Source organism: Xiphophorus couchianus, chromosome 4 (genome assembly GCF_001444195.1).
Source record: "Xiphophorus couchianus chromosome 4, X_couchianus-1.0, whole genome shotgun sequence".
NCBI lineage: Eukaryota > Metazoa > Chordata > Actinopteri > Cyprinodontiformes > Poeciliidae > Xiphophorus > Xiphophorus couchianus.
The window spans coordinates 3,262,349-3,281,865 of record NC_040231.1 but is presented as its reverse complement, the minus strand read 5'-3'; the positions used below and the strand labels follow the sequence as shown (position 1 = coordinate 3,281,865).

General features: G+C 34.0%; 1 protein-coding gene across 14 annotated transcripts; it reads right to left on the bottom strand.

Annotated features, from left to right (window-relative positions):
* Positions 1 to 548: 548 nt before the first annotated feature.
* LOC114142656 (troponin T, fast skeletal muscle isoforms-like) lies at positions 549 to 17,032 on the bottom strand. Of its 14 annotated transcripts, XM_028014015.1 has the most exons (16): positions 16,850 to 17,029; positions 12,492 to 12,531; positions 12,361 to 12,368; positions 12,057 to 12,065; positions 10,696 to 10,839; positions 7,588 to 7,605; positions 7,365 to 7,385; positions 5,572 to 5,590; positions 5,441 to 5,486; positions 4,454 to 4,570; positions 4,290 to 4,367; positions 3,466 to 3,579; positions 3,245 to 3,354; positions 2,111 to 2,201; positions 1,769 to 1,809; positions 549 to 740 (listed from the first exon to the last, which is right to left on the bottom strand). In XM_028014015.1, the coding sequence occupies exons 2-16, from the start codon at positions 12,509 to 12,511 to the stop codon at positions 704 to 706; spliced, it is 873 nt and encodes a 290-aa protein (XP_027869816.1). In that variant the 5' UTR covers positions 12,512 to 12,531; positions 16,850 to 17,029; the 3' UTR covers positions 549 to 703. The 14 variants fall into 14 exon arrangements, with proteins under 14 accessions (XP_027869816.1, XP_027869819.1, XP_027869820.1 ...); XM_028014018.1 differs by lacking the exon at positions 7,588 to 7,605 and having other exon boundaries at positions 16,850 to 17,032; XM_028014019.1 differs by lacking the exon at positions 7,365 to 7,385 and having other exon boundaries at positions 16,850 to 17,030.
* Between the last annotated feature and the right edge of the window lie 2,485 nt (positions 17,033 to 19,517).

Below are 19,517 nucleotides of genomic sequence, written 5' to 3'. Positions count from 1 at the left end.
CAAGCATTTTTTTGTTTGTTTAAACTTTACTTGTAAGTGTGTTTTGTCTTATTGCATCTGTACAAAAATATTTACACTAAAAACTAGAACAAAAATATTTGGTAAGATTTTGTGTTTTTGCAGTGTAAAAGCCAGCTGAATGGTGTTTAAGCTGTTTTTAACAAATAAAATGAAATATCTGCATATTCTGGTGAGGATAATGCTTAAACGTAATAATGTCTTCAGTTACAATTACCTAAAAATAAATTAAAGCAGTTTTGAATAAAGATAAACATTTAAACACATAGCCACTAAAAGGATAAAAGTGAAAATTCCTGTTATTTTAATTAAATATTAAAGGACAAAAAATGGTCTTTAAGAACTGAATTTCCAGTATGCATAGCCAAAATTGCCTAATTGACAAATTCTGAAGCCATAAATATCATACATTTAAATAATAATAAACCAAACCTGACTGATTTTAATATTATAATTTTTATCAGACTTTTATTTAAGTAACTTTTTAATTCCCACAAACCAAAGCAAAGAGTTTTTCTTAAACAAAAATATCATTTTCTTTTAAAACACTTTTTTTATTGGAGCTACATTTATTCTGAAGCCATTGCACTTAAGCGGAAACAGGAACTAAGACATCCAGTCGTCGCCGTTGCCACAGAGCATGCGCTGATGTCGCGACCTTGGCCGACCTTTTTCCCGACGCTGCTCACTTCCTGCGGCGTGAGGCGGCTCCCTTCTTGCTGCTGCAGGGCGCAAAGAGCAACACGAGTTCAGAAATAAAACAGAAATATTTTATATATGTTTAGATAAAAACCCTGGAGGGAGAGGAAACTCCCAAACTGAGGCAGACTGATGAGTTTCAGATGAATAGCGCCCTCTGCTGGCAGATGACAAAACGTTCTGAGTCACAGCTATATTAAAAGCGAACAACAGGGGGCGCTGATGCAAAGAAACTCAACACAAAGTGATCAGAAAACTGAACCTAAACCAAAGAATGAGAATTGTTGTATAAATTTATCCGCACTGCAAAACTACAACATTTAACTTTATTTATTCACACAAGAAAAAAAAAATCAATACATGCATTTGTACAACAGCATATTAGGGCCAATGTAGGTAGTAAAAAAAACTAAATATTTTAAAAATTAATCTCAGAAATGTTCTAGAAAAAATAGAAATTTCTGAGCTTCAAAAGTTGAAATTTTGCGATCACAGAAATTTTACAGAAAAATATGAAATTTCTGAGTTTCAAAAGTCACAAATGACTTTTGGAAATTTTCTGAGTTTCAGAGGCAGAAAACTTTTAACTTCTGAAATTCAGAAAGTTTGCATTTTTTAAAATAAATTTTCTGAAGTTAGTCTAAAAATTTCTGACTTTTCAAACTCAGAAATTTTCAGAAGTGAACCTCAAAATCTTTTTCTTCCAAACTTTAAAGTAATTTTCAGCAAGATATGCATACTATATTTTGCTGTAAATATTCATATTCAAATATGTAAATATTTCTTGAATTTAAATTTAAAAAGTACTGACTGATTTTATCCCTTATAACTGTAAAAATGTCTTCAGCCAGTGGAACTCGTACTTTTTGAAAAAATTAAATTGTAACATGTGGATGGATGGATGATGTTTTAGTATTTTAGTTATTTTGCATCCTTACTCAAACGAGGAAAATTACATTCCAGTTTTCCAGACTGCAGGAATCCAGCGTGCGCCGTTTTGTGTGAATTTTAAGCTGCTTTGTGTTTTTCATTGTTTGTCTTTGTCACTTACTGTTTCTGCAGCTCGTCGATGCGGTTTCTGAGAGAGACGACCTTAAAAAAACAACAATTCTCAGTTAAAAAAAGAGAAACTTCTTATTTTGCTTTGATTAAATTCTCATGATCACATCAGGAGGAAATAAACAAACTGCATTTTTTTCATTAGTCACTAAATTATTGCCGTTTATAGATTAAATCCAAAGAGAAATACTGTATTAAGCGTTAGTATTTCAACCTGCATAGCTAAAACAAATATATTTATATAAAAGAAGAGAATCCTTTTTCTATTTTTAAACTTAATTCTGGTTTGTACATTTTTTGCACCATGAGCGTTGGGTGTTTTTCGGTCGCTCACCTCATATCTTTGTCTCTTGAGCATCTCACAGTGGTCGTATTTTATTGCCTCCAGGCTGGTCAGCCAGTCCCAAAGCTCGTTGGCTTTTCCCCTGACAAACACAGCAGGAACCATTTTCACTGTCTGGGAACCATTCAGTTCTCATCATTTTAATTATCTTTTTTTTTGTTTTTTGTAAATTGTGACCTTTTGGCAAAAGCAATTTGTGGTATTTTTCTAACTTACTAAGGTAATTTTATTTATATCACACATTTTCAGCAACAAAGCAGTTTAAGGTGTTGAGTTTTTCTGATCAACTTTAGTCATTTTAGTTTGGGATCAATTTGCGAGAATTTGGGTTGATCTTAAATTTGGGTTGAGTCAAATTCTGCAACTCTTTATATGTTACATACAACAGGCTATAAGGGCTATACAAGGAAAATTAAAAACATGAGAATAAAGTAGTAATGATATGAGAAAAAGGTGTAACATATTTTTAAAAAAAGTCATAATATGATGAGAATAAAGCTGAAATAATACAAGAATAAATTTGTAGTAATGTGAGAATACAGTCAGAATATTACGAGAATAATGACTTTATTCTGGTTATATTATGACTTTACTATCAGTTTTATTACTTTATTTACACAGCGTTATCCCCTTAATGCAGTCAAATTTTTAATCAAAGTTCTTCTGAAACAACCAATTTTACTCTGAATTATAATCCACCATCACCAGCATGCTGGCATATTTGATTCTAATCTAGTTGTACTGTTTTATTAATGTTTAACTTATATATGTCACATATTTCTATATATTTTATCAATTTTCTATAATGTTTTTATTTTGTAAATGTTTAACAGTTTGCCTGTGAAGTTTCACTGAGCTTGAAAACCAAAATAGAAATAAAAACTTTCACTTATAACAAGATATTAATCCTACTGTCTAAGTGAAATAATCTGCCAGTGGAACCAGAACTTTTTCATGAATGTTAAGGAATTATTGACTTAAAACAAACTCATAATTTGTGCAAAAAAGTTACTTGTAAGTTAGTTTTGTCTTATTTCAAATGTGCTAAGATATTTGTACTAGAAACTAGAGTAAAATTAGCTTTGGTGCTTTTGCAGTAAAGCCCAGAGAATCAAATGTTTTTACCTCAGCTGGTCGTCTGTGAGGCTGTCGATGTTCAGCGGTTTGATCCTCTCTGCCAAAACCTTCTTCTTCTTTTCTCTTTCGGTCTGCTTCTTGCCTCTCTTTGCATCGATCTGGTGAGAAATACAAACATTTAAAGTTAAATTTCACAGCTGCATTTACTGAGATTGAATGTAAAATGTTAAATGAAAGGAAATAAAGAAAAAATGAAGCAGGTTGAATACCCTCTGCAGGTGGCTGCTGAAGCCTGACCCCATGTTGGTGAGAGCGATCTTTTTCTTGGCGTCATCGTCTGCCTTCCTCTGTGCATCCGCCTCCTCCTTCCTCATCCTCTCAGCCTGTGGAAACATTAAAACCAGAAAAACATTAAGCAACATGCAACAGCACCTCCAGACCAGCAGAGGTCAGTGAAACACCGATGCTTCATACTTCCTCTTTCCAGAGCTGGACAGAGTATTCAAGTAAAACTATTTCGACATATTTTTATCAAGTAAAAGTAAAAAGTAAACGTCCAAGAAATTACTCAAGAGTAAAAAAGTATTTGGTATAAAAGTTTACTCAAGTATGAGTAACTGATCAAATGATCAATTATTGTAATATATATAATATTGTAATTTATAAAAAAATTGCATCATCAGAGGGACAAAAATTTTAAGTTAAGTAGAAATTTTGGTATTTTATGGGCCAAAATGACAAAAAGTAACTAAAATAACGAAATCAGGCAGAATACATTTTGCTAAATCAGTTTCTTTAAATAAAAAAACTTATGAAACTTTAACAGAGACTGCAGGTGCGTGTCCGACTCTGGTAAATTTTTGGTTTGTTTTTCATTCAGTGGGTAGAAAATCCAGAAATTTTACTCAAGTAGTAGAGATACTTACTTGAGTATCTCTACTCAAGTAGTAGAGATACTACTTGAGTAGAGTAGTATCTACTTTATTAAAAGAGTAATAAAATTACTCTTTTACTATTTTACTCAAGTAAATGTAACGAGTTCCTACCCATCGTTGCCTCTTTCCTTTGATGAAATATTTCAGGTTTGTTTTACCTCACGCCGCGCCTGTCGCTCTTTATCTTTCTCAGCGCGAATCCTCTGCTGCTCGGCTCGCTCCGCACGGCGTTTTTCCTGCAACAAGCGCAGCAGACTCACTTCCTGCCTCCGAGTCAGGAGATGAATGCGATGTGCATGTCTGCACATCGCGGGAAACTCACAATTCTTTCTTTTAGAGCGATGAGTTCCTCCTCCTCCTTCTTCCTGCACTCAAAGTGAGCGTCGATCAGAGACTGAAGCTCAACCAGATCTTTGTTCTGACGTTTCTTCTGAATGTCCTGTGACAAAAACACAACAGATCGACTTTAATAATAAGTCAACAAAAACCCAAAAAGTCACCTAACAGTATATCTGAAAGTAATCTTTGTATAACTGAGTTACATGAAGACTTTAGAGAAACTGATTCCTGTGCTACAGGGTCTGATGGCCATTGTAAAAAAAAGGAGGAGTAGATTTCTGCCCAAAATCTCAGAACTTTTCTAGAACAAACAAAAAAGTTTTTGAATTTAAAAAGTTGAAAATTTGTAAGACGAAATTCAGAAATTTTTGACAAAAACTAGGAAATTTCTAAATTTGAAAAGTCCAAACTTGTCAACATTTGAAACTAAGAAATATGCAAGTTTAACCTCAAAATTTCAGATGTTTTTCTAGCAAATTTAAATTTTTTCAAACACAGAAATTTTCTAGTTTTTCTTCCTACAAACGTTCTGAGAATAATATCAAAATTTCTGAGTTTTTGTCCCCAAGGACCCTAACAGGCCTGCAACAAGGTCTTGTCTCAGATTTAATTGTTTATATTTGTATTATTAGTGATAAATTTGATAACAGACAACACCTGACGAAGCCTAAATTTCTTAAAAACAGAAAAAAGAATGAGGAAATATCAAGAACAACTATTATAATAAAAACAGACCCAACAAACAGAAATATAAAGGTAAATAAAATTAAAAAATGTATTTTTTATTTTTATTTATTTTATATTACATTTTATTATTTATTCAATGCAGCTCACTTCAATAGACTTTTTTAGTCTTATATTTAAAATTCCTATAAATATTAAAATAAATATTTATTTATAATTATACAGTTAAGTATATAAATATATAATTAATAAATCATCATTGATCTACTTAAATGTGATGACTTACATCAAAGTCCACTTTTTCTCCATCAGGGATCTTTGGAGCACTGGGTCTGTTCAAGGAAATAATAAAAATTTAATAAATAAAATACATTTTAAAAAGCACTGACTAATAAGAATATATATATATACACTCACTTGAACTTTGGCTTTTCCTCTGATCGGAATAAAAACAGGAATGAAAAAAAAATATTGATAAGTTAGAATCAAATAAGCATAGGATTCAGGGATGCTTCACCTGGGTTGAAATGTGAGAGTGAGTTTTAATTTTAGCAATTCTTTCCTACAACCGAGACCTAATTAATGTTCGTTAAGCCTCTGAAGTTACATAAACACACAGCAATGCTGGCTGAGGTCAAGGAGAAACAAGTTTATACGTTTTTTAGCTGCCAGGTCTATAAAACAACAAAGCCAACAAGTTTCCTTTCAAAACATTAGATAAATATAAATATATATACTGCACACAACTGCGTTTGTATGAGTTTGTTTTTATATCTTGGAATTTTCACGTTTTATTTTTAGCTAACTTTTATAGTTGCTAAGCTAAGCTAAACATAGCACGGCTAAGCTAATGCTAAAGCTGATTAGCTAAAGCAACACTAAGCTAATCAACTGCAACCTTATAGACATATATTTATATATCTGATGCAGTGTTACTGTGCATTTTTTCCAATAACCAAACTGTGCCGAGGAAAAATATTCGCCTTCTTGCAGATTTCTAATTCAATAAACAATATTCCCCTTTTTTTTTTTTTTTCCATTTTTTTCTCCGAAGAGTTTTTGCGGCGCTAGTGGCTCGTATTTTTTGTATAGTAGGCAGACAGGAAGGAGGGTGAGGGAAGACATGCGGTAAAGGTCGTCGGGACCGGGAGTCGAACCCGCGACGTCCGCGTCGAGGACTAAGGCCTCCAAGCGCTAACCCCCTGCGCCACCACAGCACGCCCCATTCCCCATTTTTAAAAGCACCTTCATCCGCCTCGCTGCTGAAATGTGATAAACTCATCAACTTGACTGATTGATTAAATCAGAAAATAACCATGATTAACAGTATTTATTTTAAAAGTTAAGAAAACTTTCAGGAACAAACCAGACCTGGTTAGCGCTGGAAATGTACAATAAATAAATCACCTATACATCGAGTCGCTTCGCAGTAAGAGAACTAAAAAATATAAAGGGAGATAAAATTTTAAAAAGTCAAATAACATGTTCATTTATTTGACTATTTATTCAATACAGCTCACTTTAATAGATGCTTTTAATCTTACATTTAGAAAATTCTATCCAAATATTGAAAGAAATCCCATTAATTTAATGTTAAACAACACAAAATCAGCCAAAAGTTTAAAAAAAGCAACAAATTATTCCTTGATATAAATAAATCTGGATGAAATGGTTTACATAGTTTTTTCCCCCTTAATAAATTAAATCATAATTTAAAAGCTGCATTTTGCTCTGGTTATGTGTCAAAATTAGTTAAATAATCTGAAACGTAACAGTGATAAAAATAAAAAATAGCAGAAATATGTAAGAAGGCAGAAATTTTTTCACAGCACTGTATACCAACGTATAGTCACAGTAAAGTTCAACTTCTCTATTTATCCGTGTTAATTTACTGTGAATTAGTATGTAAATCAAACCCATTTTATTGCTAAAATGCTAATCAGGATCAGTTTGCTGTCATATAAATCATCACATTTAACTATTTAATAGTTAAAGTTTCCAAGCATACAGGACATCAATTCACACTTTACACAACAGGAGGGACTGGATTTTGTAGCTACTGTTAATGGTTTTCAGGATCGGGAGGCGTGTGATTAGACTTTGTTTCGTTTAAGTGACCCTCAGACTACGACAACATTTAGAGAAACGGACAACAGAGGGGAGGAAATCGCAAGCCAAGCAACGATGACTCAGCATGAAATACAAACTACCATCTTGATCTCCATCTTCCCCTGGCAGGACGCATTCATGCAAAAAAGAGAAGAAGCAGAGATGAGCCGACTCGCCGTTTATGAATCCTCCGGCCTGTTCCTCTACCTCCTGAACCCAGGACCGAGTCATTATTTATGATTAAGGCTTAGAAGAGTCCCTTGTTCAGCAGGGAGACATAAAAGGTCGAATCAGAAGAACAGAGAAGAATGCAGGTCCACATACCTTCCTCTTCATAGGCCTCTGCATGCAGCAAGCGTCCAAAGCAAGAGCAGAACAGAGACCATTAGTGATCCGACTGAGCAGCCGGTACATGTTCACAAAGCCTGGCGCTCAAAAAGCACATTTACTGGATTGGGGCGTTGCTAGGGAGACGCTGCAGAAGTCCCATAACGGGTCAAGCATTAATCCTGCTATGACACTGCAGGCAGCTCCATGCCTAACGAAACCAGGGTTTTTGTCTGCACAATAATAAACTCTTTCTGTTAATTAAGACTTTATACAACAATGGGTTGATGTTCTACGGAGGACCAAACCTGTCATAATTGAGAATAAATACAGAAATACATAAGTGACTCATTAAAATTACAATGCCAAAAAGCAGCCAGACTGTGGAAAAGGATTAGGGGCAAAAATAATTCTGATTTTAATCCCAAAATTCTGAATTTCATTGAGAATTGTGACTTTTTTCCCCTCAGAATTTTAACCATCTTTTTATTTTAACTTTTTTTTTTTAGAATTCTAACTTTTTTCTCAGCATTCTGATTTTAATCTCAGAATTCTGACTATTTTTTTTAGAATTCCAACTCAGAATCTTACTTTTTCTCAAAATTCTAACTTTTTCTTAGAATGATCATTTTTTTCTCAGAATTTTGGCTTTTAAAAAAAAAAAATTTTTTTTTCTTTAAGAATTCTCTGGAATTCCGACTTTAGTCTAAGAATTAAGAATTTTCTCAGAATTTAGACCCTTTTTTTAAATTCTATTTTTATTAGTTTTAGATTGTAGCTGCTAAGGCAATGAAGTGTTAATTGAACAGGCAAAGCCTGGGACTTCTGCTGTGACTCCATGAGATACACACAACTCCAAACACATCTGAATAAGAAATTAGCTTGAATTTGATGAGCTGAAATCAGCCAAACACCCCAATGTAAACGCTTTGTTGCAAATGGCAAATTTCATTCTTCAGTTGCAGACAGGAAAACAACAAAATAAAAGCTAAACATGGACTAAAGGGAGGTGAAGAATTGGCTTTACATGACCACAAAAATACCCATCATCCCTTCTGGTTTGGCCTTGAAAAAAACGACATGTGAGTTTTAAAAAATGCAACTAATGATGATGGTCAATAACAACAAAATGATTCATTCAAATGGATAGAAGGCCAAGGATGATCCGGGGCGACTGACTCATGTAAAGGCAACCGCCTGATTCCGCCTCCCTTTCTAACATATATGCACAGCTCATATTTAAAACACAAATGACAGAGAACAATAGCGCAGAAACAGGACAAAATGGTTTTTAACTGTTTGTGGATGGAGATGATGTGACAGCTGTGGGTGAAAATGTTTGCAATAGACTCTAAAATAGTGAAGTAATAGACCTAATAATGTGAAATAACGTGAGACTTTAAGCCAAAGAATTACATTTTCTGAATATGTTCTGGAAAACATTGGCAGTTTTACCCAAAATGTACCAAAATATGAAACTTTAGCATTTGAGTTTTACTTCACATTTTCTTTGAAGACTCATTGCGTTAAAAGAAAGCAATCATAAAGAGGAAGCTAAACACACGTTAAAAATGAAGAGATTAATGAACTGCAAAACTATTAAAATATTTAGCTTATCATTTTAAAAAAAAGCCAGTTAAATTAAAAAAAGCAGTTTTGCAGGCCTCATTAATACAGTGCATCCTTCTCTTAAAATGATCTCTTTAAATATTTGAAAATAATAATAGCCAAGAGCTGCCATTTTATAGAAATAACAGGATATAATCATATTTCAGGATAACAAAAGCTTTTCCTGATAACAACATTAAAGTCACCATTTAGTATTTTTCTTTTTAATTATAATGACACAAACTATTTTTTGTTATTTATACCTGCTAAAACAGTAAACTCAACACATAATATTTTAATAAAATAAGAAAAGTAGTTGTATTTCTGTAGATAAAGTATAAGTAAATCATTTTAGAGTTTAAATAAATAAAGTTTATTGATGGTTAGTCAGATTTAAAATTAAAACAACAGAATACCATATTCTAAATTTCTCATATTGATATTTCTCTCTTTTTTTGTCTTTTCAGCAACAAGAACAGGATATGGCTCACTTTTGCCTTATTTTGCAAAGTTTATTAAATGCATGTGCCCAAGCCTGTTTTTTTGTAAAAGTGAAAACCTAAATAATTTTAGTCCTTATTAAAAAAAAAAAGCAAAAACCTGGATGAATACACACATTACATTTTCCATTTTAAGATTTTAATTTTATCTGTTTTGAGGAGTAAAAATGTCAAATTTGGTCTATTATTGAATTGTAAATAAAATAGTTAAAAACATCCCACTTTATGAGCTTTTAAAGGGAACCTCCTACGCAAAATTCACATTTTGTACATTTTCGTACTTCCGTTTATGTCTCAACTGCTTCAAAAACTATTTAAAAATTTTTGGCAATAAGTTCATGTTTTTTAGTGTGGAAAATTACCCGTTTTAAAAACCTGTGGAAGGTAACTTTACAAATCAGAGGCAGGCACTGCCCATTACCTAGCAACCCCAGGATTGCTCACCCCGTCACCTAGCAACCAAGCAGCATTGGTCAGCTGGGCGTGGCCATCAGCAGCTTATTTGATTTAAAGTGACAGGAGGCTCTAAAGCAGCTCCTCCTAAAACTGAGCAGACTAAAATCTAAATATCTACGAATGATTTTCTGCTAAAAATGTAATGAAGATGTTTTGGTCGCCCATAGACCCAAAGAAGTTTTATTAAATACGCCTTTTTGTTCTCCAGGCAATAATCTATTTACCATGAAATAATAACTTTCATTATCCTGAGATAATAGTCCTGTTATTATAAAATAACTGAAAATATTACATTATAAAGGGTGTGGATGCTCTTGGCTTCTGTTGAAAATCATTCCCACATAAAACAATAAAAATAAAATCAAAGCTTCAGTATCAAATAATTAAAGCATAGAGACAGTTTCTACAGTTTTTGCAAATTACCTTTAAAATATCGATCATTTTTAAGCTTTTTGCCATCAGGTTTGACTAATTGTTGCACCCTCAGGACTTCCCTGTTAGGCAGAGTGCCGGCTGTCCTGCAGCAGTTTTATAAACGTACCTTCCTCCTCCCGAGCCACTTGCTGCACCACCTCCTGAGGCTCTGGTTCTGGTTCTGGTTCTGGTTCAGGCTCTACTTCTGGCTCTGCCTCTACCTGGGCCTCCGCCTCAGGGGCTACTTCTACTTCTACTACCTCCTCCTGGGCTACGCAGCATGCACCAAACCGCAGAGTTGGCGTGCCGGAGAAGGCCGTTAATAGAAGACCATAGACATGACAGAGCCATTAGAAACCAAATGTGAAACCGAAATTTACAGAAACGATGGATGGATGGATGGGTGAGCGGAGGACGCTGCTGGAGAATGGAGAGAAAAACAGATGACGGAGGCAGAAACTCCAGTGACCTTTCACCCAGAAGCCATTTTGAACTGTTGATGCGTACGACTACTGGAGGAACAGGGAGTCAGGTCCAAAATTACTCTTTACTCAGTAACAGAGTTGGGTGGTAACTAGCTACATTTACTCAATTACATTTACTTTTTTCTAGAAGAAAAAAAATGCCTTTTTAAAATCGCAGGGAATAAATATATCTGTAATGTTAACAGTTAGCGATTCTACCCTTTTTATTTTCAGGCTGAATTATTAAAATTTCAAGAAAATTAGTTACAAAGTGGCAATTAACCAAAAAAAGTCTAAAAACTACACATAAATGTGAAGAAGCGCAAATTAACAATATAACTGATAAGAAAAAGCAAACTCTTTCTTTTATTCAGAGTTGGGTAGTAACTAGTTACATTTACTCAGTTACATTTACGTGAGTAACTTTTTTGATAAATGTACTTTTAGGAGTGCAACAGTATCTCTACTGTTACTTGAGTAAAATTTCTGGTTTTTCTACCCACTGAATGAAAAATATTGAAACTTCAAGTAAAGTTTTTTAAGGATACTTTCCATTATTATTATTCTCAGCATAATGTCTCAGTCGTTTTTAATTTCTAAATTCCTCCCATGTAGTTTTCCACATTCACCAGTAAAAATATGGCCGTTGTGTGAATCAGATCAATGACAGCAGTACTGACAATAAGAGATGGTGAAGATTTCACATGTTAAGAAAATAAACAGGTCTAATGTTTTTCTTAACCATGTGTCAAAACATCACTCAGCAGACAAAATTCACCTTTAACTTGGAAGTTTTTGATGACAGCCAAAAAATGTAATGAACTGTAAAGCAAAAGCACTAAAGATGCTGTAAATTTAACTGACAAATCTTGAAATTAGAAGATGACAGATGCAGGTATAGGCTAACATAACAGGTGTCAGTATCAAAAACTTCAAGTTAAGGGTGAAAGGCAATTTACTTATTAGTGTGAATGTAAAAAAAAAAAAAGAGTAATAAATGTGAAGTTGGTTCGGTCATCTTTACCTTCCTCCTCTTCAGTTTTGCAAAAATTAAGATGAAAATAAAAAAATGTGGGAATAGAAAAACAAACATAAGTGAACAAACCATGATATTCAAGTTTATTCTAGCTCTCAATTACTGATGTTGACATTTTATGTGACAATATAAGAAAATAAGAGGACAAATTGTGTCAGGCCCTTGAGAACAGAAACTGTGTAAAGAATTAAAGGAAGCAAAAATTGAACATTCAAAAACGGCCATAAATGATCTACAGTGTGGTATATAGAAAAATAAAAAGTAAAACCAGCCAAGTTTATATCTCACTTACCCTCATACCTGTAATAAGACGGAAGGAAAGAAAGAGAGAAAAAGAAAAAAATTAGTTCCAGCAAATCTCAACTTAATTTTCTATATTTTCTACTAAAGCTGAATAACATATGAGTGATGAAATTCACTTACACTTCTTCAGTGTCAGACATGGTGACAACAAACTTCAAACCTGGAAGGAAATACAAAAAATAAATTCACACGTCTCTACCAGAATAAATATAATCACTTATACTTCTGATGGGAGCTTTATGATGCACAGCTGTCATAATATGACATGGCAGAGTAACACAACAATAGACTTAATGAATATCCAATAACGCTTAAATTCTAATAATAAGGTTTTATTAAGAAAGAAAAAAAGCTTTTTTTGTTTACTGTTTTGTCCGACGGCATATTAGAGCCATTGTAGACAGAAAAAAAGCAGGAGTAGATTTCAGAAATAATCTAGAAAATACTCATAACATTTTGAGAAAATACTCAGAAATTTCTGAGTTTGAAAAGTTCAAATTTCTTGAAAAAACTCTTTTCAAAAATCTAAAATTTTCAACTTTTTCAAATTTTCTTTTCAAAAATCTGAGAAAAAAATTCTGAGATTTATCTCAAAATTACAGATTTTTTTCCAGCAAATTTTTGACTTTTGAAATTCAGAAAGTTCTTTGTTTTTTAAAGAAAATTTCTGGAATTAATCTCAAAATTTTGGAGTCTTTTGGTGGAAGCTTACTCCTTTATAATACGACTTTATAGTTTTGACTTGACCAACTTGCCACCTCTTTACTTAATAAAACATTTTATGCTGCATTAAATCAGAATGAGGTTAATTAAAGGGATTTTACTTCGGTTCCACTTTGCTACCAATGAAGACTTTTAAGTATGACATAAGTACATAAACCTTTGTGTGAGCTCACTTTGAGGTCAGTGTGTTTCCTGTCAGTAACTCTTTGCTCTCGTGGAAAAGAATATCCTGAATTACTACGGTCACAGGACAAATGCTTGTGGTCTGTGTTTGGAGCGGCTGATAAGAGCAGAAAGCTGCAGCAGCGGGCTGTGTCCTGAAATATTTTCACGGCTTGTTCAGGATCGTTTACTCAGCTGTGTACCGAGTATTATCACCGCCTCTGCAAGTTTGTATTCACATGCTTAATTCTGTTTCTGAGTCAAACCGCCTGGCAGATCATCAGCACTATTGCTGTGTGAGAAACTGAAAGTTTTCTCATTTCTAAAATTGTACATGTTACTGCAGTAGCACAATCTCAAAACATTAGAAAAATGTTTTTTCCAGCTCACCAAACAGGTTTTCCAAAGGATTTAGGTGTGAAGATTGAGTTTGCCAAGGAAGAATAATGCATTACGAACTATTGATGTGTTTGATTTAGAAACGTGTTTTGGCTCATTACCCCTAAACACTGCAAAAACGCTAAATTTGACCAAATAATTTTGATCTAGTTTCTAGTGCAACTATCCTAGAAAATTTGCAATAAGACAAAACTAACTCTCATGTAACATATATAAGCTGATGTGCTTCCCTGAAAAACTTCTACAGAACCTACAGAACCTTCCACGATGGGAAGAACGATAAATGAACTGGTTTAGATTCTCATTTATAACCCTGAGCGGTTTAGCAGAGGGTAACCAGACTTCTTTTCCTGTTTCTTGACACAAGAGCAGTCCAGTTTTCTTATACTTAAGTATTTAGGATTGTCTAATTAACCTAAAATATTGAGGTTAATTAGACACAATGAAGACATTTTTCTATTTACATGAAGTTGGGTCACAGTAAAGCCAGATAGACATAAAGAAACGATTAAAAATGAACGGATTGTTTCTGTGTTCAATGCACACAAAAAAGAAGAACTGCGCATGAACAAAACAGGCTATGATTGGATCATTTTCTGAAATTTCTCTAAAAAATATTTAAATTTTCAGTTGGAAAATCAGTTTTTCCTCACATCAAAAATCAATGAGAATCTTTAAAATAGTCACCTTAGTAACTAAACTGCAAAAATACTAGATATTACCAAGTATTTCTGTCTTGTTTTCAGTGCAAATATCTTAGTACACTTGCAAGACGACAAAACTAACTAACAAGTAATTTTTTAACAAAATATAGGAGCTTGTTTTAACTTAATAATTCCTTAATTTTGAAGAAAAAGGACTAGTTCCACTGGCAGGTTATTTAATTTATAACATGGGAAAATATGTCGTTATAAGTTAAATAATCTGTCAGTGGAACTAGAACTTCTTTATCAATATTGAGGATTTTTTTTAAATTTACTAGTAACTTTTCTTTAAGATTTTAAGTCAATGATTCTTTAATATTGATAAATAAGTTATAGATATGGCCATGTTTTGTTTTATTTACTTCCTTGAGATGTATTGATGTAAAATGATGCACAAAATGCCTTTAAGCATAAAACAAAAGCAAATTTTAAAGACGCTTCTATTTTTCACAAGTTCAATGAAAAAACACAACTTTTCTGGTATACTGAAAGAAAAATTATAACATTTATATGGTCTATTTCTAAACAGTTCAAGAAAGAAGCGAAACTCATTACAATGTAATCAAAAAACAAAACAGGTCATTAATGCCCATGCACTGGAAAAACTGAAAATCTTACCAAGTATTTTTAGTCTAGTTTCCAGTGCAAATATGTTAGTACTCTTGAAATAAGACGTAACTTACAGGTAACTTTTCAGCAAGATATATGAGCTTTTTTAACTCAATAATTCCTTAATATTGGTGAAAAAGTTCTGGTTCCACTGGAGGATTATTTCACTTAAAGCAAGACATTTTCCCAGTGTTACAAGTGAAATAATCTGCCAGTGGATCTCATATATTTTCACCAAACATACACAGAAATGAGCTCCAGTGTCTTGCTGAAAAGTTACTTGTAAGTTAATTTTGTCTTATTTCAAATGTAAAGATATTTGCAATAGAAACTATGATAACATTGTTTGGTAAGATTTTGTGTTTTTCCAATGTTTTTCCATTTTTCTCTCTGCAGATCAGTAATCGGCTCTCTTTAGTGAAATCACCTCGCTATATATTCTATATCATATCTGTTATATATAAATTGCCTTTGGATGACTCCTTCGCACTCAACGGTGGGCACAGCTGCAGAGGACTCTGTGGATTAGTTCTGGATCACATTTCTGCCCATCAGCTGAGGAACAGTGTTCAAATAGCAGTTTAATCCCTCTGCTTGGTCCAGCGGGAGGATCTTCTGCTCCCAACCAGCCAATCAGAGCCCACCTCCAACCAACGAGAGCTTTGATCCACCTGCAGCTGACAGCGTTCTCGCCTCTGTGTGCACAGCGGTCGTGCTGCACATACCGACATTTCAGCATGCTGTATATTTAGTGAGCGCTCCGTGTTTTTTTTTTTGTCTTCTGAAAACGTAAGACTTTCTGAAACTGAAACTTGGTGTTGAAACTGACTGAGCTTCTTAGACCAGAGAGATGTAGCTGATGGAGACGGGGAATGTCTTGCACATCTCAAAACTTCATGTCTTCAAGGCGTGAACCGTGTTTTCAGCTAAACAACTAGGTGGGAATCAGCTCAAACTCTGAAATGAGGGCCAAGAAGGGCAAAAACAAAATAGTACCAAGTATTTTTAGTCTAGTTTCTGATGCAAATATCTACGTACACTTGAAATAAGACAAAACTAACTTAAAAGTGAGTTTATTTTAAGTTTAAAAAATCCTTAACATTGACGAAAAAAAAAAACTACTAGTTGCACTGGCAGATTATTTCACTTAGAACAAGACATTTTGTAGCAGTGAAACGAGCACTTTTGACTAAAAACAAGCTTCAATATCTTGTTGAAAAATTACTTGTAAATTAGTTTTGTCTTATCTCAGGTGTTTCATTAAGATATTTACACTAGAAATAGAGAAAAATACTTAAGATTTTGTGTTTTTTGCAGTGTAAAAGAGCCAATAGCCAAGTTTCCATCAACATTTTTTGTGCATTTTGAAGAGTTTATTAAATTTTAAATGTAAATTGTGACACAATACAGTATTTATTATATAATTTAATCATGTAGGGTTGTTTATTGGTTTAAAATAAATGGAGGATTTAATTTTAGATGATGTGTTGTTTATTAATGGGATATATTTTAGAGTTTTAGTATCAAAGAGAAAAAGAGCTCAGATAAATAAAGCGCTCATGTCAACTGCCTTGACCAGAACATTGTGAGCAGCATTGTCATAGCGGACAATTCACAAGTCTTAATATACATCCACCAGCAATCCGGTGCTCCACTTCAAAAGATTTTCAATGTCTGCATAAAAATACCAATCAATTTACTGACCAATGGATCTACTTTCCCTGAAAAAATATTTTTTTTGTCTGCGTTTAGTGAACAATCTCTGCTAAAATCTTTTAATAGCTTCATTATTTTTTGTGGAAAAAGACTGTTTTTTCACATAAAATGAAAGACAAATAATAGGAAAACTGTTCTGCAGGTGTATGAAGAGCAACTTCTTACCCAAAAGAGGAAGAGCAGCTGCCTCAGCGATGAAGATGAAGGTCTGTAAGAATCCGCAGGCTCCGCTCAGAGAATAAGTCCTGCTGCTATAGTGATACTTGAGATCATCAGGCCCTTATTGGCTGCGGGATGAGAGCGGAGTGTGTGTGTGTGTGTGTGTGTGTGTGTGGATGAAGGTGGAGAGGCTGGGGGAAGTGCATCCATGACCCTGGAGAAGGAGATGGGTGGAATACTGTGGATGGAAGAGGAGGGCTCAGGTTTTGGAAAGGAGCAGCTGAGAAGCTTCTGTTGCTAAATTTACAGCGATAGAAGGCTGAGAGCGGGGCTTACACATCGGCTTGGCATGCAGACAATGGAAGGAAAGTCTGTGTGGCTGTTGACCATTTCATCAACGAGGAGCTCCATCAGTCACGCCGGGAAAAGAGGCAGAACGCTGGAGTAAGAAAAGAACAAAGGAACAAAAAAAACTGAACAAAACAAACTATTTCTTCTGGTTTTTGTCACAACTGTCTCAGATCATCAGATAAGATTTAATAGCAGACAAAGAAAACCTGAGTGAACACAAAAATTTCAGGTCCAGGCCTCATCATCACCAGAAATCACAAAACACAACATCTTAAAGAGATGTTTCGGTCGAGTTTCCAGTGCAAATATATTAGTACAGATAGTGAAAAAAGATTAAATTAACTTACATGAATGCACAGAACAGGATTTGATTGGATCGTTTCCTCCAAAGAAAAGGTTCACAAATGATTTTCAGTTGGAAAATCAGTTTTTCCTCACATTAGAAATCATGGATAAAAGGCTTTAAAAGTCACTTCAGTGTGTAACACTGCAAAAACACAAAATCTAAATTATTTTTATCAGTTTCTCATGCAAATATCTTAGTACACTTGAAATAAGACAAAACTAACTTATAAGGTACTTTGAGTAAGATATCGGAGCTTGTTTTAATTCAATAATTCCTTAATATTGATGAAAATGATGTAAAATGATGTAAAGCACTTTGAAATGCCTTGCTGCTGAAATGTGCTAAACAAATAAAATTTGATTGATTGATTGATTGAAAAAGGTCTAGACTTTCGATTTTGAAAACTGGAACTTTTTCTTCCTAAAAAGTTCCTCATAATTTAATTTTGTTTTATAGAGAGGTGAGGGGAATCCGTGGTTTAAACTTCACACACACTGCTGTCTAGCTTGTTTTTACCTTGATCCCTGAGGTGTGTGTGTGTGTATGTGTGTGTGTGTGTGTGTGTGTGTGTGTCATCAGGTAGATCAGTGGTTCCCAAAGATTTTCTGGGCCCTCCTCTTGGGGGGATTACAATAAAATCCCCCCCAAAAAGAAAAAAAACCCAACTGGGCACACACACCGTTCAACCAGACATAAACCTGAACACATATTTTGTTTTCCAACTCCACTGAAGTTTATTTCACACTTCAGGTTGCAACAAAACAAACTAGAAACCATCTTTACAGTGAAACACTTTTGTGTAACAGTTTTTTTTAATTTTTAATTCATCCGTACCGCTTCCTGCGCCCCACACTTTGGGAACCACTGAGGTAGATACAGTAGTTGATGCTTCAAACGCCCTGCAGTGACGGTGACCGCTGAAGCAAACGCCTCTGCCTGTCAGATGAGGATACGTTTGTTAAGCAGCTGTTTCTTAAAGGGGCAGTATCGTGTTAAATAAACTTTTTTTCAGCTTTACATCATGTTATAACATTATTCCTTCATCAAAAACATACCTTCATTCTTTGACAGGAAGTGGTTGGAGGATGATGGCACGGCTTGTTTGTTAATAAACGACAAACTTTTAACATGTCATAATAACTTCATTTCTTACTTAATGGAAAGACCGCAATTGCAAATTTGTGTTTTCTCGACATGCAAAGTTTTGCTCACAATCATAATGGAAACGCAGATAATGACATCATACATTCAGTTTTGACCAACTGATAAAATCAAACGTTTTGAATAATGTCCACTAGGTGCCGGTAAAGCTCTGTTTTACACTTTTCATCAAAAGCAGCTATAAAACAAAACAACCTGATGGAGTCAGCACAGTGTAATTTAACACAGTGAGACTTTCAGCTGCTTCCTTTCACTGTTGCTATAATTTACAAGGCCAATGCAAAATGTCATAGAGATCCTGGTGTTTGGGGAGATTGACAGGAAACAAATGGAGTACTAACATCTACTTCATGGTAAGATCTCTCATTTAAACTGGATATATTGTTACACCTTTATCTCTGTCAGCAATTTTAAACTGTTTTTTCATTAATTTAATTATTTTCCATAAAGATTTCAACTTCTGCCACAGAAATAAATTTTACTTTAGTGATGTCTGAACCTGAAAATCCTTTAAATATAAAACAAGTAAAGCTGATAGCACATAGATGTCAGAAAAAAGTTTTCTATCAAATATAATACATATGCACGGTAAATATTGTTCCTTTTTTAAATATCTGGATCTTTTTATAATAAGAGGTGGATATTAAAGCATTGATGGTTATCATTGCACAGCTAAGATGTCTACTGATGTCTTTCAGGAAGAAGGTTCGGAGTTTGAATCCCAAGCTGGATGGACGGATGAAATCACAGTGCCCCCTGGTGGCTGTATGAATCATGACAGATTTGATTTATCAGCAGGTTCGAAGGAAAAGAAGC

Bases quoted from the DNA above. Each gene is read 5' to 3' on its own strand.
- LOC114142656 (XM_028014015.1), bottom strand. From the start codon at position 12,511: ATGTCTGACACTGAAGAAGT. The intron at 4,368-4,453 runs GTGAGTTTCCCG...CGCTTGTTGCAG, and splicing joins TCGCTCTAAAAGAAAGAATT to GAAAAACGCCGTGCGGAGCG. The intron at 2,202-3,244 runs GTAAAAACATTT...TGTGTTTGTCAG, and splicing joins CTCACAGACGACCAGCTGAG to GGGAAAAGCCAACGAGCTTT.